Here is a 27,657-nt window from a genome sequence, read left to right as displayed (position 1 = left end):
CCTATACATGCTTCCAACTTTTGTGTTTTGATGTTCTTATTGGATGTGCCCAGCAAGGAAGAAACATCTTTTGTGTAACGCTCAAAAACTGTGCTGTATCACAATAAAATGACACATATACTTGCTGTATAATTTCAAACTCCTGTTGGTTAATAATTCTGTGTCTATGTTAGTTGATTGAAACATTTCATCTAAGTATACACCCCTCTGTAGTGTGGATCTGGAATTTTCATCTCCATAAGGACTTGTAATGGTGGTGAAGAACAAAATTAAAGGAAATTTTCTTTTGTTCAGGCCCAGGGCTTTTTGCACAGGAAAGAAAGAACGATTAGACCTTTTTTTATTTACAGCATGGTAACAGGCCCTTTCGGCCGAACAAGTCCGCGCCGCCCATTTTAAACCCCCAGTTAACCTACCCGTACGTCATTTGCATTTTGCTTTTGTTAGAAAATTATTTCAAGTTTTTATTCGAGTAATCTTTTGGTTGCTGGAAATAAGGAGTCAAAAAACAGATACTTATTTTCAATACACTGCTCATGGTTTCAGGAGAGAAGCTTTCTAAACAACACTTGCACAATTCAAACATAATAAAGAAACTAAGGATGAAAGAGAAAGAACATGACACACTAATTTCAAAACAGAGCAAGAAGGCCAAAGAACAAGAGGAGGAAATTAAGCATCTGCAGCAGGTCAGAGAATGAAATTTGTGCTATTCTCAGAAATTGGCTCAAACATTAAAATGTTACTTTCATCTGAAATGTAATTACATCTGAAATACCTCATGGTTTGATCAGGAGATTGGGAGATGTATGAAGTCTAAAGACACTATTTTGGTCAGGCCCAGAAGACCTCATTTCCTTTCTAGCATTACATTCTGTTTGTGTGCAGTAGTTAAAGGCATTGTAGGATATTTCAGAAATGTGAGCAATTTAGTTTGACTTTGAAAATTCTCTTTCACTTTTGTGATTCTTTTTTTTCCCCCTGTAGGTGCTTGATGGTAAAGAAGAAGTGGAAAAACAGCATCGGGAGAATATCAAGAAGCTGCATGCTGTGGTGGAGAGACAAGAAAAAGAGATCAGCACGTTGCAAATGAACTTGGATGAGCTGCAAGAAAAAAATCGTAGCCTTCAGTCTGCACTTGACGGTTCATACAAGTAAGAGGAGGATACATGATTTTCGTTTCATGCTTGAAGGGCTAGAAGAAAAGCATTAAATATTATTTACTTTAATTAGAAGTTCTGTAAATGCATTTGATGTATTAAAGTGAATAGCTACTTATTCTTCCATTTTTTGGATGCTGTTTCCCCTTATTTTGTTTCTGGGGGTCTCAAGTTGCTGCATTTCTCACCCAAATGAGGAAGAGCTCAAGTGTCCTTCCTGTGCTCTGCAGCCAGTGTTTGGAAATGCTCCCTCCTTTTTTCCAAGGGAATGGGTTGAGTTTAATAGCAAGTTTGTTAGTTTTTCTGTAGTGCTTATATTTGGGAGCTATGTTCATATGATGGAACTGGTTGGGGAATTTTGATCACAACACCGTAATCCTGTTTCCAATCTTTGCTCACGTGAATGTAGCTTGTGTGTGCAGGATAATAGAATTACTGGCCAGTCTTACGAAGAATTAAATATTAAATTTACTACATTGGTTCAGAAAACAGTTTTGGATTTGAGTCATTTTCTGATCCTCAGTTTATTTTCTCCAGTAAAATAATTCTTTATAGGTTACTTGTAATTTGTCTCATGACATTGACTTACTTATTTTCAGGGAGCTTGCTGAGCTACATAGGGCAAATGCAGCTAAAGATAGTGAAGCCCAGGAAGCAGCTTTGAGTCATGAGATTAAAACCAAGGAAGCACTGTCAGCGGCACTGGAACGAGCCCAGGAAGAGGCAAGGCAGCAACAAGAAGCACTTGCAGTTCAAGTTAGTATAATTGTTGTAGTGTTTATTCTTGCATTAAATGTAGTTAAATGAGCATCCTGAAACTGTTTTTAATAAAATTACTTAGTGGCCAACTATAAAGCATCAATTGAACAATATATCTTAATATAGAATGCTTTATATTCCAAATTTACATATCTAAAAAAAAATCCTCTTTAATCCAATGAATTAAGAATTGTTATTGGAGATTGGTTTATTATCATCACTTGTACCGAGGTACAGTGGAAAAACTTGATCTGTATGAACAGTATGCAAGGCAATTCATTACACAGTGCATTGAGGCAGTACAAGGTAAAACAATACGGAATACAGGGTAAAGTGTCACAGCTACAGAGTGCAGTGCAGGTAGACAATAAGAGGTGTTGTGACTGACTAGACTGAGTCACATGGAAACTGCAACTGGGAGATATAGAAGTCTTTCTTCACACAACAGATCTTCTGGAGAGAGAATCTAAGAGCATCTCACTCTCTTGACACAATTTTTTAAAACTGTTTAAACACAAAGATAACAATTAACTACAGTTTTAATGGCTGTAATCTTTACTTTAACCTACTTAACTTAAACATTTTGAATATAGTCGGGTAACTTTACAGAATTATATATACAATGGGAGCACATCCCAACTAGCGGAACAACTTTGAATATTTAATACTGGTGTCTGTTCCGAAAGCCTCTGAGCACAAACTCCAGACACCCAAAATATACCCCATTTGTTACAGTGTTGAGGGATGGCTCCCTGAATATACAACTAGCCAGAATAGTAAGTGACAAAACAGACCTGTCCTGAAGTGTGCATTAAGTGGCAGGGATGTGCCATTAACGATGTGCCGATGCAAGATGAAAAACACTATGATGCTGGAGGAACTTGGCAGGCCAGGCAGCATCCATGGAGAAAAGCAGGCAGTCAATGTTTCGGGTCAGGACCCTTCTTCAGGACTGAAGATAGGAGAAGGGGAAGCCCAATATATAGGAGGGAAAAGCAGAGCACTGATAGGTGGACAGAAGAAGGGAGGCAGGGCGGGCACAAGGTGATGATACGTAGATGCAGGTAAGAGTGCTAGGCAGGTGCTGGGGAGGAGGGGAGAGCAGGTCCACTGGGGGATGGGTCAAAAGTAAGGAGGAGAAAAGAGGCCTGGTGGGGGGAGGTGTGTGGGGATTAGTTAAAGAATTCAATGTTATTTCATGCCATTAGGCTGCAAGATTTCAAGACGGAAAATGAGCTGCTGTTCCTCCAGTTTGTGCTTAGAATTCTCCTGGCAGTGGAGGAGGCAGAGGACTGCCATATCTGTGATAGTATGGGAGGGGGAGTTTACCTTTGATCCATCCCCCAGTGGATCTGCTCTCCCCTCCTTCCCTGCACCTGTCTGTCATTATCTCTTACCTGCATCTACCTATCACACCCTGTGCCCACCCTGCCTCCCCTCTTTTGTCCACCTATCACTGCTCTGCTTTTCGCTCCTATATATTGGGCTTCCCCTTTTCCTATTTTCAGTCCTGAAGAAGTGTCGTGTCCTGACCCGAAACGTTGACCGCCTGCTTTTCTCCACGAATGTTGCCTGGGCTGCTGAGTTCCTCCAGCATCATGGTGTTTTTCACATAGATTCCAGCATCTGCAGTCCTTTGTTTCTCTGCTAATACAGGAGGTGGCCACTTAATGCCTTCCCTGATCTCACCCTGAAGTTTTCACTGACCACCAATTAACATGAACATTCATCTATTGTCCTCCCCTGCATAGTTTCAATGAAACAGTATCAGAATGTCCCACACCCAATGATTGGTTTCAATGATCCCAAAGCATCAGTTAAAGTTCAGTTGTGAACAGATTTTATTTCCTGACGACTGGTTCTCAGTTTAATTAATCCATAATTATGCTATCCATAATTTCATAACACCAGAATAATCCCTAACAAGGTGCAAGGTCGTAACGAGGTAGATTGTGAGGTCAAGAGTCCATGTTATTGAATTAGGCAACTGTTCAATAGTCTTATAACAGCGGAGTAGAACCTGTCCTTGAGCCTGATGGTACGTGCTTTCAGGCTTTTGTATCTATAAGATATTGTGATGATCATGTGTGAGAGGCTGTGAGGTTATAGTTGCCTGGCTATTTTGTCACGGGTCATCCCTTTTGCCTCAATTAAAATTAAATGCTGGAGCTTTGCTATGCATCTGGAGAGAATTAGTTTTGAGAACAGATACCTTATGCATAAATGAGACTCAAAATCATCTTTATTTTTTAATTGCAAATAACAGCAGTGGGCTACTGACCAGGCAGTATATGTTTATATTTAGTTCCTCATAAGCTTTACAAGTCCTCCCCAGGTGAACTGTTCGTAACTGGATCATTTGCAAGTTGGAAATACAGCCCCGAACCGAGTTTCCAAATGGCAGAAGATGCCTGCAGCCCCACAGCAGCTGGCAAATCCATCCCGCTGGTCTTCCAAATGCTGTTTTTATCTACAGGCTTTATAAAAGTCGACTGTTCATAGCTGGAGAGGACCTGTGTATTTTTATTAGAATTAATTGTGCATGATTCATTATCTTTAAAATATTTGAATTTGTATATTAATAGTCATAGGCAAATAATACTGCATTCTCAGTTATAAATTGTATATTTCAGTTTATAGCCAAACTATTAAAATACAGAAGTGAATTTTATACTTTGAGGTATTGTGTTATCTGGTTTACATTTTGCATAGTGCATTAATAATATTTTTGGCCTGTATACAGGTGGCAGATCTCAGGTTGGGTCTCCAACGGGCTGAACAACAGCAAGCCAGGAAGGAGGACTACTTGCGTCAAGAAATTAGTGAACTTCAGCAGGTATACATTATCACTGTATATTTGTGAAATCGGGGTTGGATGATTTAGAAGGGGCCAAGTGGGAGCAAGCTTAATAAATTTTTACTTTGGATATCATTTTTCTATAAAATTAAACATATATTAACTGGCTCAACCAAACTTCTTTGTATAGCTGATTTGCACATACCAATAAACGTCTCCAGTTCAGACCCTGATACATGCAGAGTTATAAACGCAGTGATATTGTATTTAGCCTTCATACCTCTGGATTAGAATAGGTGAAAATCAATCAAAATTGCACTCCTGATCACTATCATGAGCTCTTGCTGGCAAGGGAGACTATGAGTAGCTGGGGGTCAGATTGTTCTGTGAAGAACTACACTTAACTGACAGGGGAGATATTCTAATCTTAACCTCCTAGGCATGAGACCTATTTGAGCCGAGTGCGGTATGCAGGAAGCCATTCATGTCCTCGCTACAGCTGCAATGTAGATAAAGAAGAGGCTGGATCAGTATCATCCTTCAGTTTGACAAATTAAGGATCTGTGAATCCTTCTATGCCTGGCTGCATGATCTGAAGATTACAGTCAGAACAGCTTTCCAGAACTTCTGGTTTTCTATTTTGAAGGTTTTGGATAACGAGTAGGAGATTGATGCTGTTGGCCTTGGGGACAAGAAAGTGTGAAAATAAAACTCTTCATGATCTCACGCAATGCTGCATTGTGGTTATTTGATTTTAAATTGGGACAGAATTTTTCAGGAGAGGGAGAGAGCAAGGGAGTAGTCATCCATAATTTACACTGTTTTGATCTCAATATCAAAATAAAATATAGTTTCTTGCGGCACTGCAATTTTTTCATTTTTTTCAATTCAGTCCATTTGGATATTTACAAATGTAAATGCATATAACTGCACAGTTTGCTTAGCTGAGAAGGACTAAAATACCACTTCATCTAAACATTGTAATGTATGAATTTTTAAGAGACTTCAGGAAGCAGATAATCGAAACCAGGAGTTAAGCCAAAGTGTTACATCTGCAAGCAGACCACTTCTACGACAAATTGAAAATCTACAGGCCACGCTTGTGGCACAGTCAGCAACTTGGGAAAAGCTGGAAAAGAACTTGTCTAATCGGCTAGGTAACAATAAATATTCTTAAAGATCTTGGTGACAGAAAATATGTGTACATTGAGTTTATTTACCAGTTAATTGAGCATTTAAAAAAACTAAATTGCATTTGTTTTTAAATCTTTATTGAATACTAATAGATCTCCTATGTAATTGCTCATTGGTTATCTGGCCTTGATGCCATACGTTCAGTTTGTTTTCTACATTTACTGATAGCTGGAGGAAATTTAACCCAGATCTTAAGTTGCAGCTTTCAGCTCTGCTGTCTGAGATGTTAAGTACTTGAAGCATTTTCTATTTATATTTAATTGCTGCTGACTGGAGAAATTTGATTTAGTGGAAAATAATTGTGTGGAATGATTTTCTATTTCATGTTGTAAAACAAAACTATAAAATATTTGGAATGACTGCTTGGGAGAAGCAGAGAATAATTAAATGCTGCAGCATTAAAAAGTGCCATTTGATCCATCATACTGATTCTGATTTTATTTTTTTCATATGAACCAGCTGGCTTAATCTTACTTTGCTACTTCCTAAATTGTTTAATAATCATACCCTGCCAAATTTTGATGGAGATCATGTACTTTAGAATAAATTTTGTTTTCTTTTAAAAGATGTCAGATTCAAACAGTACCAAATAACTGTTCCCCCTACTCCATTTCTACTATGTTAAAGCTAGTCACATTCTGGAAAATGCTCACATATTCAGAGTAGTACACTTGGGACATCAGACAGATCTCTCCTAGCATCAACTTTGATCAGTCTGTCACACAAATTTGCTACTGGCTTCAGTTGTGGTACCTAATTCACTTTCTGCAAGCAGCAGTTTGTTTTTTGCAGATGCATTACCTTAAAATTGCAAATGTTGTTCAAAATACTTTGTAGTCGTGGCATACAGAGTACTTGTTGAATTCAGCTGCTATTCCATTCACTAGCAATGTTTTGCCATTTTTAAAAAGAAAATTGCACACTTAATGGTTATAATTATGTAGATATAATAGTCATGTTTTAGATAACATAGAAAATGCTCAAAGTATATTGAAATAACTATCAGGTTTCATGTACAGTTATGAGAATTGAAAGTTTGCAGTTTATCCATTGTTAGCTATGGAGACGTTAGTGCACCCAAATATTTTTTTCTTTGTTAGCTGATGGTCAAGCTCAGCTTGCAGCAGCTGTAGAAAAAGAACGGACCATCTCAGAAGAACTGCTTACTCTTAGAATGCAAATCTCTTCATTGGATTCACAAAACAGCTTATTGCGTCAAGAGAAGAGCAGGTTGCTAGCTCAATTGGAGTCAGAAAGAGCCAGACTTGAGAAGACTGAAGATGAAAGTAGCAGGCGAGTAAATTGCTAATTTCATTGTTAATTTATAATTAGAGAAGTTAGAATATTAAAAGTGCTGATTTGGCACCCGAACCCTGTGCTATCAAATTAATTTTTTGTGGATGTTAAACAACTTCTTTTGTAATGATCTTGGCCTTTATAGAAATTTTGATTTTCCATGTTCTTGAACTCTTTTTTTTAAGGTATTTTATTAATTTTCTCTTTTAGTAATAACACCACCAATCAGTATAAACAATTTCTGGCTATAACTTGAAACTATAATTTCAATGCTTTCTGTTCCTATTTTAATTGAGTTAATTCTATGTTTAGTAGGCAAGTGTTACTACTTGTAAATTTATTCCCTACTGGTTATGTGCATTCCAAATTGATCCTTACTGTAATCTCTTGCTCCTATTCTGTTCCAGCTAATCTTCATTGTATCCTTTAAATAAATTGAAAATCCATTCTGCAATTGGTGTGCAGGAGTCATGTAATACTTTAGTGTGACTAATCTCCTGTACAAATTTTGATCACTTCCTTGCTGTTCTGTTTCAAGTCTTCATTGTATTGAACACAAAGTGTTGTTTGTCTGAGCAATCCTTTTTGCCAGTCTCCAACTATTTAGGATCTATGTATCTGTGCTGCTGAACTCTTGTTCATCCACTCTTAGCATTAATGATGTATACCAATATTTATGTCCCATCAATTAAGAAGAAGGTTAGATCAGAAGGAGCTCAAGAGTACTTCATCTATTCATTAGAACATTACAGTCTTCCTTGCCCAACATTTCATCCAGCAATTTTAGTCAACATTTATTACCTTTTGTCAGTTCTAATGAAGGGTCTTTGACCTGAAAAGTACCCTGTTTCTCTTTTCCATAAATGCTGTCTGACCTGCTGAGTATTTCCAATGTTTTCTGTTTTTATATTACCCACACTGTTCCTCTCATTTCATTTCATGTAATAACTTTTTCATTCTCCTGTTCTCTCCATCTTAGACCTATGTTTTCTGACAATGCCATCTTCCATACCACTGCTCTTGTGGCTTTCATTTTCCTCAACTGATGTTTTCTCTCCATTGTGTTTTCTATGGCCCTAAATGATGCCACCTCATTTCTTACACATCTTTCACCTTTCTCTTCCAGACCACAATAGGGTTTCCCTCACCTTTGCCCACCCCATCAGCCTCCACCTCCAGCAGATCATCCTTTTTCATTTCCAGTACCATCACCAAACACATCTCCCTTCCCCTTGCTCTTTCAGTATTTTGAAGAGACTAATTGTACTCTGACACTGGGCCACTCATTTGACACCTACAACGATCAGTTCCTCTTCCCACACCACCTATCCGTGCATGTGCTAAACACACTTCAAGTGAAATAATGATAGACTACACTGATTTTCTTTTTTTGTATTGGGAATTTGAAACAGGTTGGATAGTAATTTGCGAAACAACCTCTATTCAGTCCACAAGCTTGGCACCAGCTTTTTGGTTACCTCTCACTTTAATTCTCTGCCCTACTGACTAGTTTGTTCTCAGCTGCCCCTGTTCTGTTTAATTAAATTCAAGGGACAGAATCATATATTTTGATTAGGCATAGTATTTGTTTCTAGTTCGGGCATTGAGTTCATGGATGCGGTCTTCTTTGTATTGCAGAATACTGAATGGTATAAACATTGGTTTGTGAAGCTTGCCTTAAGGTATAAGTTTTATTGTTGTCACGTTTTCATATGAGCTAGGCACAGTAATTGGCCTGATAAAGGATGGGCAACTTTTCTCCCCCAGCTTAGAAATAGTTTATCAAAACTGAATCAAGTTTTGAACAAGGGACATAAAGATCACTGTTTCATTTGTGAAGTATACACTATGCCATTTACAAGTTTATATTTGCCAATGGAATCCACTATCTCTTTAAACACATCACTTTCCAAATTACCATGCAGTGGGTTTGAGTCTGATTTTGTTGATTTTTTTTTTCCCCCTGTCACCTGGACTCATCTATCACCTGATCTCACCTGTCCCCTGCCTGCTTGTACTCCTTCCCCACCCCCCACCTTCTTATTCTGGCTTCTGCCGTTCCAGTCCTGATGAAGGGTCTCGGCTCGAAACATCGACTGTTTATTTCCCTCCATGGATGCTGCCTGACCTGAGTTCCTCCAGCACTTTTTGTGTATTGTTCCAGATACATCCAGCATCTGCAGAATTTTGTGTGTCTGTCTTTTGTTGAAGGTTCTTTTGCTCTCCACTTGGTTGGGTGTTTATTCATTGAGAAGCTAAATTATACCTACTTTTATAAGTCCTCAGTTTGGATTTGCGCAGTATTGGCTGATCTCAGCTGGATGGCATTAGTGCAGTAAAATTGGCCTCCATCTCCTTGAGTTACAAACCAAAGTTGTTGATGCTTCTACAATTGCATTGATAAATTACATTTGAAACAAAATTGCTGTTTATGAATAATTTTTTCCAGAAGGGTGTTGCATAAATATGATTTTGTACATTATGTGAAAGAAATCCACTTTAAAATGGGTTTGCCTGATTTTAGAGGCAAATCATTGGTGCCTTCTATAGGTTCATTTTGTATGGTTTCTGTTTTAATCTGAATAGTGCCACCTGTTGGATCTACATAGTAATTCATATTTTCTTGTGCCTGCTTCAAAGAACAAAAGACTTCATTAATGTATTGGATTGTGCTTGATCTCGCTTTCCCTATAACCACTACCACCAGCGCGCACCCCCCCAAGCAACTTGCTGTACTTGTTGTGACCCTGCAAAATCCAGTTATCCTGCAGGTTTTGTTGCAGGAGTAATTCCACAAGCCAGTGTGGCACAAGTAGTGATTGGATTTTATGGCAGTTCCCAGGTCCAGTCCATGAACATTTCTGTTAGCCTTTTGACAGTTCACTGCTGTCAAAAGAATTTGAACTGCCTTTAAATGTTTCTGATGATGGGAGACATTTAAAAACAGTTCAAAATGATTTAAATAATTAAACAAATACATATTAAAGGAAGTAACGATAATAAATTTATGTAAAAATATATTTAGCCAATATAAGTTAATTGAAACATTGGTATTTTAAAATAAAATGCAAGTCACTTATTTTTTCAGTTAAATCAGGTAAGGTCCTGTGGCTTTGCAGTCACAAGAAGCTCCTAATCACTGGGGAAATTTGTTTAATAAAACCCTGAGAATTCAATTATTTTCCATAGGCAAAGGCAATTACAAATATGGATAATAGGAACTTGTAATGTGACAACAGGACTTGCAGATGTAAAATGTGTAATGGGATTTAAAAATTTACATCAATAACATTTAAAAAGAATTATTAAGATGTTGCACAGATACAAGTCTGGTTTTGATGATTAAACTGTTTTCTTTTACTTGATGTTAGCATAGAATCAGATAAGCAGGTTATTGGAAAATAAGCACTTGTTATTTTCAGGCATCATGTGGCATTTGACAATCTGAAGACTGAGTACATTAAGGCTCTTGAAGAAGCAAAGAAGGAAAAGGTAACAAAAAAAACCTTAAGTTTATTTAATTTGTCAGCTGGATGATTCTTTCAATCCTTTTCATGACATTTCTCTCGTATTAGAATGCCCTAACTAATCAGTTGGAAATGGAAAAGTTGAAAGTTGAACAGGAAAGAAAAAAAGCAATCCTTGCACAGGATGCACTAAAAGAGAAGGTATTCAGCGGAAATCTTTATAATTTGATCTAATTAATCTTCGGATCCTTTTTATTTACTTGGAATTGCTCATATGAATTGGAGATGTTTGCATATAAATTACATTGCTTTTTACGTTTTGCAATTTCACAAGTTTTGTTTCATCTAAAGGAGCGGAAATTGCTTACTAATCAGGGACCAGAGGCTTTAACAAGCACTCCAACGCTCTCTCGATCCAGTTCCGTTAGTGGTGCTGAGATGGCAATCTTGCAAGCCTCTAGTCATTCACAGGTAAGAATACCTAATTTTCCAGCACTATTTTTGAGGGAAGTTGGTTGAAATGGCTGGAAAGATCCCAGGAATCAAAGAAAAGCTCAAAACCTCCAAGTAAGGACAGGGGATGTGGTAAATACCAGTGGATTATAAGCATGGGAGGTTAGGAAAGTATCTCAGCAGAGAGGAGCACTGCGGTCTTACCACATTGAGCAATGAGGCATCAAACTCTACATAAAGATGGTAAACATTGGAAGGCAGCCAGGAACCTGTCTGAAAACTGAATTCTGAAAAGGGACAGCAGCAGTCTCGTGTCTTCCTATTTTTTCTGAGAGTGATTGATTGTCTTATTCTCAGCTGAAGGAAAGAAAGTTCCATGTTGGGGGAGAGGTTGCACTCTCTTCAGAACTTCCACCTGGACCAGGAGCTAACCCTCAATGGGGTGAAAATGGGACGCTTAAGGCCAACATGTCATGCCTCTTATGGGGTTAGGTGATCGAGCCATGGGCAGTGTGGATGTTACCAGTTTTAAATGTCGTATTAAGCCATTCAGGTAATGTGGAGCAGTAGATCCATATTTCTTGGTTCAGTGCACTGTCAAGCAGCGTTGATGGATGAGTATACAGTGGGTGTGTAAAAGTAACTGAGAATGTCAGGGTTAATGTTCAGCTTGCTATGGCTTAACCACGGCTGACTATAGTGGTGATGCATGATGTACCCAGGTGCCTTGTGTAAATCAAAGTAGTTAGGAATACTCCTCTCTTTAAGTCTTTTTTTGATAAGCGGTTATCCTTGGAGCCTGGAGCTGTCTGTGACTTCAGATTGTAACATAGACTGCTGCCAGGTTACATAGTGCTTAAAGATAAGGAAATAGCAGATAATGAAGGAAGGAGTAAATCAATTTAATTGAGAAAAAATAATTAAGTAACATAGCTTGGTATGTGAAACTTAGCATGTAGGCTTCTTTGTTTTAAGTATAAAAAGGGACAGTGGCTTTGTATCTGAGTGAGGATCAGTACAGAGCTCGGATTACACTGTTTACTCTTTGTATGCCACACTCCCACTAGCGTTAAAGAGAATAAAGCATTAATTGTAAGTTCTTTGGTTCTGCAGTCTGATTTATTAGAGAGCGCGGTTCGACTATTATAGGTGAGATACAGGATGTTTAAGATACTTATAGTAGAATATCTGCAAGCAGAGTCACAATAATTGACGAGGCCAGATAGCACTTAATATTTGCTATTAGTGGGCCACAACACACATCTGGACCCTGAGAAAGAAAATGTAGATGAAAATGAACTGCAAGCAGTATTGTCTGTAATTGAAATCAATGGACCTTGTCACTGCACTCTGTTCCAAATAATCATGAAAACTTGTGTCATTTCTGATCTTTGTCATTTGTATATTTAGCTAAGTATTTATTATACTTCTAGTTGGATGCTACAGTAAAACTTAGATAATCTGCTGTCCACTCATTTGGAAATCCTGATGTCTCGTCATCTGGCTCTCCAGGTCACGTTTCCTGCATTTCCTTTAAATGCTTCAGGCTCTGTTTCCCGTGCTCCCCTTCAACTCAACAGGATCATTTAAAAGAATTTATTATACCGCTGTTTATGATCTTTTTAAAAAAAAATGTGTTGGAGTATTGATAAGAGTAATATCCAAAAGTCCGAAAAGTCTGCCAGTCTAGTTCTAACAAAGGCCTGAGGGTGTTAGATTATTCTAGTTTTACTGTAACAAGTCTACAGTAGTCAAAAGTAATATCTGTTTGGTGTATTCACAATGGAACTTCTGGGTGCCTAACTGGCAATATTATTTCAGCAACATCAATGATTCATTCATTTGCTTCATTAAAATATTAATTGTAGGGATTTGTGCTTGTCATCCATCATCAATAATTGACTCCATTTCTTATTTTAGGCATCTTGTTAATGTGGGAAAAACTTACTGTTATTTTACTTGATACAAATCTGCATATATTGGCATGTAAAGTATGATGAGATTTCCCACTAGCAAAATTGTTTCAGTAAGGTTTCTAATATTCTGCAATTAAAAGGCTGCTCATGATAAATGCTTCCAGTTTTAAGATGTTAAGTTTGATTCCTGATGTTTGAGGCTGCAGCTAACCTTAATGCTATTAAAACTCCTTTGCAGTCTTGGACACCTCGTAAAGCTGACTTAACAGGTCATCAAGTGGACTCTAGAAATCAAAACCGCTGAGAGGCACTTGAGAGAATCTGACATTTCAACACCTTGGAAAGGTCTTTAGAGTGTTAGAGTGCTGGTGCACTGGAGAAAAATGGCAATAATGATCTTGCCATTTTTGCACTCTTTGAAACTAGTCTAAATTCTTCTGATTTTTGCCATTATGGGGTAACGTGTGTTATGATGTCACAACCGTGGCAGTAATATGCAAGTTTTCATTAAATCCACATGCATTCATGGGCACGTTTAAATATTCTTGTTCTTTTTGAATGGTAGTGCAATTAGTTCACTTAGTATAAGATACTTTAATGTGTTTTTCATATTTAATCTTGCCACTGGGAAATATCTCATTGTACTTTACAGACAATGGGCTTGATTTCAATTCTTTCTCTATCCTACTGCCAAACTGTCTCCAGTCTGGGATAAACTTAAGATGTGGGGTTAAGATAGAGAGAGCTCATTCCTACTCTTTTCTGACCCTTTGCTTGCAAACAGTCCGGCATGTATAAGAATACAGATCAGGATCTAACCTGAAGCTGGAGTTGGCATGTTAGTTTCCATGCCAGACAATATTAGGTAGGAGTAACAGGCAGGGTCAGGTGGATAGCCAAACCTCGGTTCTCCCTCCCCACTGTGTCATACAAATTGAGCAACAGTGCTTAGAAAGAATTGAACATTTAAAATTCAGTAATGATGTACATTATTTTCAGGATGACTTATTTGAACATTCATTTGCACCTCTAACTACGTCGGCCAGTAGTAACAACTTGTATGACGTCCTCAGAATGGGAGCAGAATCAAGCATCTTTGAAAATTTGCAGTCTCAACTAAAACAAAGAGAAGGAGAAATTGCACAGCTGCAGGTCAGTATCAATAAAGTAATTAATGCACAAAGATGTATATAATGTACGACTGCATCTAAATTTGTAATATATTGACTGCACTCAATGCACTAATAATATTGGCATTTATTTTGAAATGGGACTGCCCTCAGCCACGGCCACCAGCTATTTTGAAATGTCCAGTGTACCACTTTGAGGCTACTTATTATGTTCCTTAATCTGGTCTGATTTAGCCTGTTGGAGACACAATAGTAGAAAGCATTCTTCACATCTGTACTATATTAACTTAATAGTTCCTTAGTCTCATTCAACATATTGTATAGTTATAACAAGATGGAATAGGTATCTATAGGTAAGGCCAGCACCATCTCTCTGTTGCAGAGTCTGAATTTGTGCTCTGTCATTCATTAAAGTTCACCAATATGGAAGTTTTCTAATATCCATTAGAAGCATTTTTTTTAAATAATGAAAATGCAAAGGATGAGGAGGGATCAGAGAGTCTGAAGGGTCAGTAAGTGGGAGGGTAGAAGGGATTGAAAGAAAGCAACATTTTAATTTGAGATAGAAAAAAGAACCTTAGTGAAGTTATAAGTGACTGAAAGGGTATTCTGGAATTGGTCTTTCATTCCTGGTTAGGAATGCCTAGAATGTAATAATTGGAGGTAATCACTTTTGCCTTCATGATTGTTAAACAAAGCTGGAATCAAGTTTGCTTCAGAAATACAATTGCAATGCTTTCTTTCTGAATATACCAAGAATATCTATTATCTTGTGAACTAATTACATCTTTGTAATGAAAATAAATCCAGGTTCTTGTTGAACTAAGTATCTACAAGTTATGGGATGTCATTTAATGTGACTGCTAGTCTTTAAAATCTTTTCTTTTTGTTTTAGTAATTTTAAAAGTGGAACAAAATTTTATTAACTTCTGACCAATTATCTTGGTATTTTAGGTAGCACTGTGTTACCCAAATTTATCTTTCAACATATTGCGATCAAATTTCTTTGATTTAACATTTAATTTTGGAATGTTCTTTTATTGATTTTATTTATTTTGAGGGTGTTGCTGGGTAGGCCAGCATTTCTTCTTTCCACTTGAGGTGGTGTTGAAGAACTACCTATGGTCCAATATAGTTCACATGGGGAGAGTGCTCCCTCAGAATGTAGCAGTTTTAAAGCAACAGTGGCTTGCTTGGCCACTACAGGGCAGAGAAGAGTCAATGACATTGCTATGGTCTGAAGCCATAAGTAGGACAGACTGGGTAAGGGCAACAGATTTCCTTCCCAGAAAAGACATGGAATGAACGGAATGTGAAAATCTGGTAGTTTCATTGTTACCATTACTCAAGCCAACTTCTTATTCTGGATTTCTTTTAAAGAATTAACTGAATTTAAATTCTCACACTGACATGGTATGATTTTTAATTCATGTCTCCAAATCATTAATCCAGGCTTTGGGATTACTTATAACAAAATGACTATGCTAATTTATACAATACTTTGATATGCAACTTGTTAGTCTTTTATTTAGCATTCGTTGTCTTCCAGGCTGTTGATGAACTAAATGCATCAATACATTTGAATTGGATTGATTGCGGGTTACAGTGGCTTGTCAGGGAGAATCAATTTAAATCTGGATATTGGCAGAATCATTATCTGCAAAGTGTACCTAAAGCAGGATTATTGCTCATTGTAAACTTTTTGTAAACATCATCAGCTTTCAGAGTTTTTGGTGGTTTTTGTGTTTGCTGTTTGTTTTCTTCAATCATGTTTGGAAAGAGTACATGTATTAGTTTTTTAAGGCAATTTCTTGGTGTTCTTGTACTTTTGCAAACAGTCCCCTTATTGCTCATTAACTCTAGTTAATAATGTATATGAGGGTAAGATTTCACATAGTTTATCTTTGGGATCTGGGAATTGCTGACAAGGCCTGCATTTATTGTCTATCGCTAATTGCCCTTCAACAGATTTGTCATCTTCTCAGGCAGTCCCTCAGGATTGAGGATGACTTGCTTCCACTCTGGTTTTGTGGACGCACTGAACAAAAGCAGATATAAATCACAAATCAAAGCATTGTATGTCAAAAGTATGATTTTCTGAATTTCTGTTAACCATATATTGTAGAAAGGATGTGCATTAAAAGACTTTTTTTAAAAAGAGTTTTTTTGGACATGTTTTCATTTAATCTAGGTTAAGTGAGTGGCTCATGGTGAGCTCCATGCAATAACATCCAAAGCCATGGGTTGTCATTTAGTTTGACTTTACTAAATTAAAAAAAATGAATTTGAACCACATTGAAAATGAAATCAGATTGATTTTCAATGAAGTTATCTTGGATTTTTGGCTTGCATTTTTTCTTAACTGATTATTTCTTGTGCCTTTTGCTTCAAACAATTGTAGAATAAATCCTGTTTTTTCTATTGTCAATGTAAACCGATCCATTGAAGAGTGAGCAAGAATATCAGTTGCATCTTTCTAATTATTTTGTGCACTGCCAAATTATTAAATGAATCCCCTTGGACTTTTTTCTCAAAATATTATAGATGAACTAAATCAAGCTTTACTGTTTTTTTTTGCAGCTTGAAATTTCTAATCTTGAAAGAAGTCGAGCTATCATGGCTGAGGAACTTGTCAAATTAACTACACAGAATGATGAACTGCAAGAGAAAGTGAATGAAATTCCCAAGTTGCGTGTACAACTTAGGGTATGTACTATTTTCAGCTTCAAATGCAAATCATTAACAGCAGCAGCTGTGACATTTTGAAGAAGATGCTTCATTTATTCATTGCTACTGTTAGAACTGAGTCCTACATGGTGGTTATAGGTTTGGGTAGGGAGGTAGATTATAATTGGCCTCTGTTTCCGAATCGGGAAAAATGAAGACTGTAATGGATTTCTGCTGTTGATCACTCTAAGAACTTTGAAGGAAGTGTATATGTGTGGGCAATGGGTTAGTAGAGATTCAGAGTTTGCTGATGTGCCATCTTAATGCCAAGGCCTGCATGTTAATATTGATTACCTAGGTGAGTAACTGAAGGGCGCCTTGCACTCTGGAATGCATCCCCATCAAAAAGACAGTTAGATTGAAACAAAGGAGGGTGGAAGGAACACATCATTGACAAAACATAATAATTTGCAAAGGAATAAATCTGAGACACTTGAAATTTGTATTTTATTCATGTTGTGTATTTAAAAGTATTTGAATATTTTTTTGCTAGCCTTGACTCCCCTAATTCTATCTTATGTATATTTTAACCTGTATAATCTATCCAATGGTTGCATGGTTGATGTACAATTTTGAAAAGACAGTTATGATTTTTAAATTAAGATATTTTGAAAGAAACAAAAGTTGCTGAATGTAGCATGTCTGTTTGAATTGTAATTGTGCTAGGTTTTGAATAAACTAATATAATGTACTTTTTAGGATATTGATCAACGATACAACACCATTCTACAGATGTATGGTGAAAAAGCTGAAGAAGCTGAGGAACTGCGCCTGGACTTGGAAGATGTGAAAAACATGTACAAGACCCAGATTGATGAATTATTAAAGCAGAGACTGACTTGATTAGCTTTATCTTTTAGGAGACTTTTTTTCTAAGTTTCCCTTAATGTGAAATGCAATACTGCTGACAGATATTTGGCATGGAGTGTAAATGTATAATTGTAAATATAATTGTATTCATTAGTGTTTTATTAATCATCTGTTGCATTAGAGGAAAACTATACAATACATTGGTGTTGGAAAAATTACTGATGTAACATGTACATAATGTGAAGTGCAAGATTCAAGTGCAATATTATGAGTTAATGTGAGCTGATCCTTTGGGTGAAGATCTCAAAAATGTAATTTTCTGTGCAGAGTTGTACTTCCAAGTACAAGATGGACCAATTGTTATCAAACTTAATTGACCAGCTGGAAGTATTATCTGTTGAAGGTGGAAAGTGTTTCAGTAAATCAGACACTCCCTGACACTCTAAATGTTTTACTAAATAACTTGAAAAGAAATCCAATGTGTTGCATACTATTCAATGTTCTAATTGTTATTGAAATACATAAATATTTCAAAATTACTTGGTATGGGAATATAAACAAAGTCATTAATAGCAATAGAAGATGATGTCTTGCTATTGATAATTGGCTAAAAGAAGAACCTGTATATTGGTCTACTTTTGCTAATAGTTGCACTAATTTAGGACCTGACTTAAATATCTATTAATAGTAGAATCTTCTGTATAGCTTATGCACTTAGTAACGTTAATAGATTTTCTTTGGTGCTATATTCTGTGCATTGAAAGTAAATTAAAATGCTTTATTTAAACTAATTTTCTAAATCTTGAATTCATAATCTCTGCTATTATACTTTCCAAATGTAAATTTAAAATGTAAATAATTTACCTTGTGTAACAGTGGGACTTGGGTAATAAAGTCTCTTGCCTGATCTGCTGTTGTTTACTATGGTATGGATGAACTTCAAATATTTCATAAGATGTAATTACTGAAAAATGACTTCAACTACGTTTCTTCCTCGGGCTGGAACCTAAAGAGGATAATTTTGTTCTTTTAAGCATAGTTTTAAAACTCAAAGCTAATTACTTTTTAATATGGTCACTAAGCATATTTCTTGACCAATGGGCAGGCAATTGATTCCTGGTTTCAGTAAAATGTTAGTAGTAATTTTGCTGCTTTGAGAAAATATGGTCCAAGAATTACAATTTTATTCCACTTGTTTTCCTCCTTGTAAAATATCTAGCCTTAAATTAATATCTATTAAACACCAAAATTGGACAAGGAAGGAAGCAATATGCAAAGCCTTTCTGTATCTATGCAGAGCAAAAGTTATCATCAAAGTTGTTGGCTCTGAAGAATGTTAATTTTAGAGATTAGTAAGTTTAGTGGAGTATCACTATTATGATAAAAATATTTATAATTTCTGAACAAGGTCTATTGAACCTGCAAAATTTGGACAAATTTGTTAATTAAGGAAAAGCTCAATGTATACGAATTGTGAAACAGGAATCATCGGTAGGTTGATACCTTGATATAATTTCTAACTTAAGTTCAATTCACATGTATAATTATCAAGTGTTTTTGCATTGTTCAATTATGAATGACAATGTTTGGTGATAACTATTTGTGAGTGAAACAACCCAATGTTACCAGATTTTTAAATTCCTGATGAACATGGCAGCAACTTTTGCAGAAATAGAACATGTTAATATTTTTACTTTTGATTTATTAGTTGGATATTAACAAATATTTGATTATTTCCCTGTAATTTACAATATTCAGCATCCAAAAGTGTATTTTAGAAGCTACAGCATGTTTATCTTAAGAATCATTGGTAACAATAATTAAAAGGACAGTGTTCCTGTTAGAAGGTGTTTTGTCTGCAGATACTAGAGATTTGATGATTTTCAGGCTTTGATATGTATAATGTATTTAATTTGGTATTAGTAGAACAGTAAATACTTTTCTCTGAGCACATCATTCTGCTGTGTAATCTAACTTCAATGTATGTCTTCATCATTCAAGGGACTGAATAAATCAGAATTTTTACTTAAAACTGCCATTTCTTGGATATGCTTCCTAATTATTTGTTAAGTTTTAAAACAAAAGGTTTTAGCAATAATGCCCCATTTATCATTTAAAGATGTTCTCAAGTTACTGCTTTAAAGAACTTCTATGTTGGCTGGTGCTAGAATCCTGAATCATAGTGCCATTGACTTTCAGGATGAAAGGAGAACTAAAGTCAATTCCATACATAGTTAGGAGTTATGGTATAATATGCTATTGACAGCCAGATGTTTGAGTCTGAGGCTTGAGCAAGTTCCACTTGTGTTGGTGATATATGAAATATGATTAATTAGGACATGTTACAAGAAACTCAGTAACTCAAGAATTGTAGTCAGTTATCAAATCCTTACTCTGCTGAAACCTTTAACTGGAATTACGGTAGGTAGTTGGACAATAATGGATTAAGCCTGACTGACTTCTGTTAGAACACAGGTTAAATTTTTTTTGAGATTTTCCAAAAATTTGACAAAGGATTTTTGAAAGAATTTTCAAAAAAAATGTTACTTAACAGTTAAAATGCACTAATTATAATGTGATATCACAATTGCATCAGTATGATATTACCCAGTCAGACTTGATGGATGCTGCCAATTTGTTCATTTTCCTCAATTCTTCTTTGGACCAACCAGAGTATTAGGGTGATGTGGATCAACTCAAAGTGTTGGTCTCCATTGTCTTCACTTTGCTGATACATCTGTTTTCCTTGTTCAGCTTTATATATCACATAGGAGGCCTTCAGTTTATTTTTTACAACAATCTGGGAGCTCCATGCCTTCCCTGTAGTGCAGCACAGCTGCATTAATGTCTCCTGTTTAAATTAGTTGTTAATGTGCAAATTTTAACAGCTGCTGAATTAGAATTTTGACTTCTATTGTAAGTTTCTTGAGCATCAAAACATTGTTCATATGAATGCAATTTATGTATGAACAGTCTTCTGATGTCCTACTGTTTGAATCCCTTAACTTTGCTACTTAAGTAACATTCCTGATTTGGGCTCAATTTCTTATTCTTTCTCTGAGTAAGTCTTTCCCATTTGGATTCTTGTGGATTTGTTATCCATCCCTGCCATCCATGATTAATTACAGAAGGGGAAGGTATCTGCATGTGTTAGGCCATTCCTTCTTGTATGAATAACACTTATTTCTTTAGCAGGATGTGACGTTATCTAAAGATTGTTATATTGTTTGAATGCCTGAAACTTGTGCCTCTGTATTTTAAAAGTAGATGACTACCTTTTACTTATCATTCTTTTCCATTTTAACCATTTGCAAAAGATTATTTTTTGGATTGTTATTGTGCTAGAAATTATTCTGCATATTTCGAGGCCTCTGAAATTCCCTATTTTGTGTTAAAAGACATTTTTCCCTCAAGTATATTGCCTAACTCTGAACTAATAGTAAATGTTTACAAAAAACAGGTTGTTTGGACAAATTCAAAATGTTTTCTTTTAAGCCATTAGATCAACATTTAAAAATGGGAACAACAACAAAAATAGCCCTCCATTTTCCATTTTTATTAAATACTAGGGTTGTGTTTTGAAAAAGCAACAAAATCATTTATTCTTGGGTATAAAAAAATGTTTGCCACTCTGTGCTAAATGAATTTATAGATGATTGAGTAGGTGAGTTTTGTTTTTTTTTGGCTCTCATATCTCTTGGTTCTAACTCAGGAATAAAGACTGTGGGGAAGACCTTAGTGACTAATAATCTGAATGGTTAATGTGGGCCTCTGTTGCTTTTCAGATTTAGCAAAGTTTGAGTTACAGATTTAATAATAGTTGCAATAATGTCTGTTTTTTAAAAATAACTTCCACAATGAAGTTGAATAACCATTGTTCTTAATTACGTTTTCTGTTACAGGGCAGTGTATTTTATCAGGAATAATTCTGCAAGATCAAGTTATAGGAATAATGTAATTTGAACAACCTAGACATGATCACTTCAACTTTTATACATTTCATTAAATAATTGTGTATTAACTTTTTCCAATTCAGTCATACATGTATTCATTTAAGATTCATAATTTAGAGTTGATTGACTTATTGTATTTGAATTATTTTTCTGTAACTTGGGTCATGTGCATGTTTGTTTTGCATTTAACAGATGTCACATTTAAATGCAGTCTCTTTAATGATATTGAATTGCAATTATTTTAAAATTGTATCAGCTAACTCCTACTAGAAAACTATAAGCTGATCAGATAATATGGCAGTTCATATAGAAATGGGTGCTATTCAACAATCAAATGAGAACTATAGTTACTTAACTAAAATTCTTTGAGTTAAGCAACTATGGACTTTTGCTTCTAATTCTTAGCACCTGATAATGGATACCGAAAGGTCTTCATGACTATGTTATGGGTAAAGCCTGCGCTCTTCAAATTCTCAGAGGCTACACATTTTTAACTTGCGTTGGTGTACTTGGGCATTGCTTTAGGAAGGGACTTGCATAGCTGAATTGATCTTTGGTAAGTGACTGTAGATGGGACTCCCTTTATGGTAGTTTAAGGTATTAGTTATACATGGAGTTTCAAAGTCTATATTTGCCTCTCAGTCAAAGTTGAGTTTATTGTCACATGCATGAGTACATGTATGCACAGGTGAAATGAAAAAGTTACTTGCAGCAGCATCAGGCACATAACATATAAGTAGCACTCACAAGAAAAACATAAATTATACACAATATTTACAAGAAAGAATACAATTAGAACAAAAAACAAACTCAATTTTAGTGCAAAGTGGTCATAGTGTTGCTAAGCTGTAGTGATTAGGCTTTTGCCAGATGGTTCAAGAACCGAAGGGTTGAAGGGAAGCAGAGAAGGTTAAGCAGAGATCTGATAGAGCACATAGAAAGGAAGTATTCTCTCTAGTAAGTGGATTGATAGCAGAGGGTTTGTCATATCTTTCAAGTCATTGATAAAAATGATTAATTTTACAACAAAGAATATTAAAATCTGCAACTCCCTTAAAGGAAGCAGATTCCATAAAAAGGAAGACTACCTTTGTTGTGTCTGAGACTCGCTGGTATTCCACAATCAGCTGCTGCAAACTAGCATACTCTAAGTCCAGCATAATGTGCTAAGGGGTGTGCTGAAGCTGGTTACTGTTACTGCAAGGGCCCCACAGGGAAGGCTTAGACAATTTAGAGCCCTGCCATTGCACATAAGATAGTTGAAATCTTTGTTAAAATCTTGAACTGTTTGCTTTAAGACTGTAAATGAATGACAACTTACTAATGTTAAATAGCAGGAAAAACATGTTATGATGATGAGTTTAACATTCTGCATTACATTTAATTTTGTGGATAACTTTAATTTGAAATAAAGATTTTGGGGTTGTGCATGAAATACAGAAAGCTAGCAACCAGGTGCAGTATATAATCAAAGTCTAATGGAATGCTGGTTTTATTTCTGGGAGTTGGAGTATCACATTAGGAAAGTCTTACTGTGACTCTGCAATGCATTTGTGAGATCACAGCCAGAATACTCTTGTAGAATTTTGCTCTCCTTATTTAAGGAAAGATAGATTTCCTTTAGAGCCATTCAGAGAAGGTTCACTGGGATGATCCTGGGGATGGAATGTCTAATGATGGAAGGTTGACAGGTCAGGTTTGTGCTCATTGGAGCTGAGAAGAATAAAGGGCAATCCTTTTGGGACATATTGGATCCTTGAGGGTTTGAACATGTGACATGATGGGAGCAGGAGGTAGTCTCAGATTAAGAGATGAAGAATTCTTTTCATTCAAAGGTTTGAGAGTCTTTGGAATTCCTTTGGATGTGGAATCCCTAAATATATATTTTAAATCAGAAAGGGAATCGAGTTATGGGGATAGAGCTAGAAAATGGATGAGGAAAGCTGGATCAGCCTTATCATTGAATGGCAGAGCAGGCTTGAGGGAGTGAATGGCTTACTGTTCCTTTTAGTCACTAGCACAACCTTTAATTGTCTGAGGAAGGGTGTTCAAATGTCTATATCTGAAACCTCACAGTTTTCTCATGGTTGGACAGCAATTATCCTTATGCCCTTTTAGGGTTCAGAGATAAGGCTACCACTACAAGCATCACCAAGTACTAGAGAGGTACGAATAAACATCTCAGCAATATCCTCCAAATCCATTGGTAAGAAACAAAACCATGTCGGTGTCCTTTCCCGGGCGACACTTCCAGCATCAAGGCTCTAATTACACTCTGGCAACTCCATTGGGTGGCCCATGATGCCAGATTCCTAAAGCAGGTACTCTGGGTTCCGCCAAGGCAAGATGTTACTGGCAGGGCAGAGAAGCCGCTTCAAGAACGTTCTCAAAGCCTCCTTGAAAAATGTGATGCCCTCATCGAATTGTGTGAACCTCTGGCTGCCGTCTGATGGCGAATGTGGGAAGGACACTGAGACTGTTTTGTTTCCTACCAATGGATTTGGAGGATAATGCAGAGATATTTATTGGTACCCCTTGAGTCTCTTCAGAAGGCTAATACAGATGCCCGGCGAAAACGAAACCACTTCCCATATTATCCACCCATCAGATCCGTCCTGCCCTGATGGGCCTCGTCAATCAGCTCACAGTCAAAGAAATCTTTGATTCCATGGCCCAAAAGAAGAATTTAAGCTATAGGATACTTTTGCAACAAAATTTATAATCCGATTGCAACAAATGCATTTAAAACATAGTACTTTCAATTTTAACTCCTTTCACTCTGGATCCAAATGATTTACAGGCAATGCGGTCAATGTGCAATGTAAGAGAAATAAAGAAAAAGGAATGTAAACGGCGAGAGAACCGTAACTTAGTTATTTACGTGTCAAAAACTCCCTCTGACAGTTGAGAATATCTTTGTGATATTTTCTACTTGAGGTGGTATTCCCTGCGAGTGGTGGAGGGGACTTCCCACCGCTTCTCTGGTGCTGGGGGAAGGTTGTGATGTTGCACTTGTGATGGCGCCGCGCTTGTCTTGGTTCGCTGCAGAACGCCGGCCCAGGTATCGACTCCTGCGAATGATACATTGTGGCTGCAAAACTTCCGGGAGTTCCATTAGCTGCTGGGTAGTTGGTGCAGGGTTCGTGGGGGCGTGTGGAGAAAAAAAGCATCTAAACCACTTTTATATATGAACACTCGTTGAAACCGAATCTTCTCCCATTAAGGCTTGGTAAACTCGTAAAGAGAGGAGCAGGGCCAGATTAAAGCAGATTATCATTGTTAACATCGCAGCCAGACTGCGCAAGAACCTTGACCGGTCTGATAAAGATTTATGTTGTGTTTACTTGTCGGTCTGTCCTGTTTGGGGTGGCATTGTTCTTGGTGCTCTTGTGTAAATGGTGGCTAATTCGAATACCCATACATTGAGCATTTATTAATTTTGTAATAATCAGGTTCGGTAACAACTAGAACAACCCAAAGATACAAAGCACTAAAGTCTTTTTTTAGCTAGCGATTGGCTGAATCATAAAGAATGGAAAGGTATCAAAGGTCCAGAGCTGGCATATTCTAATGTAGCTGAGCCATCAAAGTACCAGTTTTGGGTTAGGGAATGGAGACTGAAAAAGGTTGCTCTTTCTGATCACAAAATTTACCTATGTGTCTAAAACTAAATGGCAGATAAACATCAAACCTGTTAGCAATTGCCCCCCCCCCTTCCAGTCCAAACATTAAACCTAGAAACAACCAATGCAGTTCTGATGAAAGGTCTTTGACCTGAAATGTTATTTCTGTTTCTTTCTCCACAGATGGTGTCTGAATTGGTGAGTATTTCATGCAGTTTTGTTTTTATTTCAGATTTCCAAAATCCATTTTTTTATTTTCAAGCACTACTTTTAGAGCTTGTTTATACAAAGTTCTAATGTGATCACATTACGTGGCTCTTTTTATTGTATCTAAGCTCTGGTGAAATCTGAACATAAAATACTAATGGCCAGTGGTCAGTCAGTTGAGTTTAATCCTTTTCTAATATCAAAAAACTGCAACAATTAGTTCAATGTTTCCTTTTAGAGTCATGGAGCAGTACAGCATGGATACAGGCGCTTCGGCCCAATGAGTCCATGCCGACCACAGTGCCCACCCATCTAGTCCCAATTTCTTGCATTCAGCCCATATCCCTCCAAGCCCCTCCCCTCTGTGTACCTATCCAAGTGCTTCTTGAATGATACTATTGTACCTGGCTCAACTAATTCCCTTAGCAGTTCATTCCATATACTCCACCTTCTGCGTGAAAAAGTTGCCCCTCAAGTTCCTTTTAAATCTTCCCCCTCCCACAAATCTATGCCCCCTAATTTTGGACTCCCCTACCATGGGGAAAAGACTGTTACTGTCCACCTTCTCTATGTCTCATAATTTTAAACATTTCTGTAAGGTCGCCCCTCATTCTCCTATGTTCTAAGGAGAAAAGACCTAGCCTGGCCAAACTCTCCCTATAACTCAGGCACTCTAGTCTTAGCAACATCCTCGTAAATCTTTTCTGCACTCTTTCCAGTTTAACCATGTCTTTCCTATGACAGGGTGACCAGAACTGTACACAGTACTCCAAGTGTGGCCTTACCAACGACTTATACGACTGCAACATAATGTCTCAACTCCTATCCTCAACGCCCTGACTGCTGAAGGCCAGCATGCTAAATGCCTTTTTCACCACCCTGTCCACCTGTGACACAGCTTTCAATGAACTATGAACTAGTACTCCTAGGACCCTCCTGTTCCCTAGTGCCCTACCATTCATACTATAAGTCCTACGCTGGTTTGATTTTCCAAATTGCATCACCTCTCACTTATCTGTATTGAAATCCATTTGCCACTCCTCAGCCCACTTCCCTAACTGATCAAGATCCCCTGTAATCTACAATACCTTCTTCACTGTCAACAACACCTAATTTTGTGTCATCCACAAACTTACTGATCAAGCCTTGTGCATTCGCCTCTGAATCATTTATATAAATAACGAAAAACAAGGGTCCCAACATCAATTCCTGCAGAACACCACTAGTCACCTGCCTCCATTATGAGAAAAAACCTTCAACCAACACCCTCTGCCTTCTACCTCTGAGCCAATTTTGAATCCACCTAACTAGCTCTCCCTGGATTCCATAGGACCTAACCTTCCAGACCAGTCGACCATGTGGGACCTTGTCGAAGGCCTTGCTAAAGTCCAACTAGGCAACATCCATTGCTCTACCTTCATCTACCTTTTTTTGTTACATCTTCAAAAAACTCTAAAAGGTTCATTAAGCACGACTTTCCACGTACAAAGCCATGCTTACTCCTCCTAATCAGACTCTGTCTTTCAAAATGCTGGTAGATCCTGTCCCTCAGAATTCCCTCCAGTAACTTCCACACTACTGATATCAGGCTGACCCTGCCTTGTCCTTGCTACCCTTCTTAAACAACGGAACAACATTAGCCACCTTCCAGTCTTCAGGAACTTCACCAGTGGCTAACGATGAAGCAAATATCTCCGCAAGGTTCCCCACAATTTCTTCTCTAGCCTCCCACAAAGTCCTATGATGTACTCAGTCAGGGCCTGGGGATTTATCCACCTTAATGCACTGTAAGGCTGCAAATATTTTCCTCTGGTATTATGAATTTCCTTCAAAACATCACTAGTATCCCTTCTCTTGAACAGCCATGATTTTCTCCTCAGTGAACATTGAGGAGAAATATTTGTTAAAAATCCCACCCATCTCCTGCGGCTTGAGACGTAGGCAGCCCTGCTGATCTCTAATGGGACCTACCCTCTCCCTGGCCACCCTTTTATTCTTTATATAGCTATAGAACCTCTAGGGATTTTCCTTAACCTTACCTGCCAGATCCATCTCATGCCCTATCTTTGCACTCCTGCTGTTATGTCCTCCTTTATCAAAAAGGCAACACCCCTTCCTTGCTTCCCTGTACCACTGTCATGCCTCTAGCTTCTATATCCTGGAAT

At 37.1% G+C, this 27,657-nt stretch overlaps 2 protein-coding genes across 4 annotated transcripts in view; both read left to right on the top strand.

Annotated features, from left to right (window-relative positions):
• The window catches only part of tmf1 (TATA element modulatory factor 1), a 34,966-nt gene extending 15,221 nt beyond the window's left edge, over positions 1–19,745 (top strand). The window contains exons 6-17 of the mRNA XM_052018423.1: positions 547–689; positions 988–1,154; positions 1,760–1,916; positions 4,663–4,755; positions 5,717–5,873; positions 7,011–7,203; positions 10,629–10,698; positions 10,782–10,874; positions 11,025–11,144; positions 14,042–14,194; positions 16,753–16,878; positions 17,599–19,745. Coding sequence (XP_051874383.1) covers positions 547–689; positions 988–1,154; positions 1,760–1,916; positions 4,663–4,755; positions 5,717–5,873; positions 7,011–7,203; positions 10,629–10,698; positions 10,782–10,874; positions 11,025–11,144; positions 14,042–14,194; positions 16,753–16,878; positions 17,599–17,742 — 1,616 coding nt within the window. The 3' untranslated portion in view covers positions 17,743–19,745. The remainder of the gene's footprint in view (positions 1–546; positions 690–987; positions 1,155–1,759; positions 1,917–4,662; positions 4,756–5,716; positions 5,874–7,010; positions 7,204–10,628; positions 10,699–10,781; positions 10,875–11,024; positions 11,145–14,041; positions 14,195–16,752; positions 16,879–17,598) is intronic.
• A 4,929-nt stretch (positions 19,746–24,674) lies between these two features.
• The window catches only part of eogt (EGF domain-specific O-linked N-acetylglucosamine (GlcNAc) transferase), a 53,069-nt gene continuing 50,086 nt past the window's right edge, over positions 24,675–27,657 (top strand). For 2 of the 3 annotated variants that reach the window (XM_052017797.1, XM_052017796.1), the window contains exons 1-2: positions 24,675–24,723; positions 25,469–25,483. In XM_052017797.1, coding sequence (XP_051873757.1) covers positions 24,680–24,723; positions 25,469–25,483 — 59 coding nt within the window. In that variant the 5' untranslated portion in view covers positions 24,675–24,679. The remainder of the gene's footprint in view (positions 24,724–25,468; positions 25,484–27,657) is intronic. The other variant, XM_052017798.1, reaches the window with a different exon arrangement.

Source organism: Pristis pectinata, chromosome 6 (genome assembly GCF_009764475.1).
Source record: "Pristis pectinata isolate sPriPec2 chromosome 6, sPriPec2.1.pri, whole genome shotgun sequence".
NCBI classification, from domain to species: domain Eukaryota; kingdom Metazoa; phylum Chordata; class Chondrichthyes; order Rhinopristiformes; family Pristidae; genus Pristis; species Pristis pectinata.
This window is presented reverse-complemented; position numbering and strand designations above follow the sequence as displayed.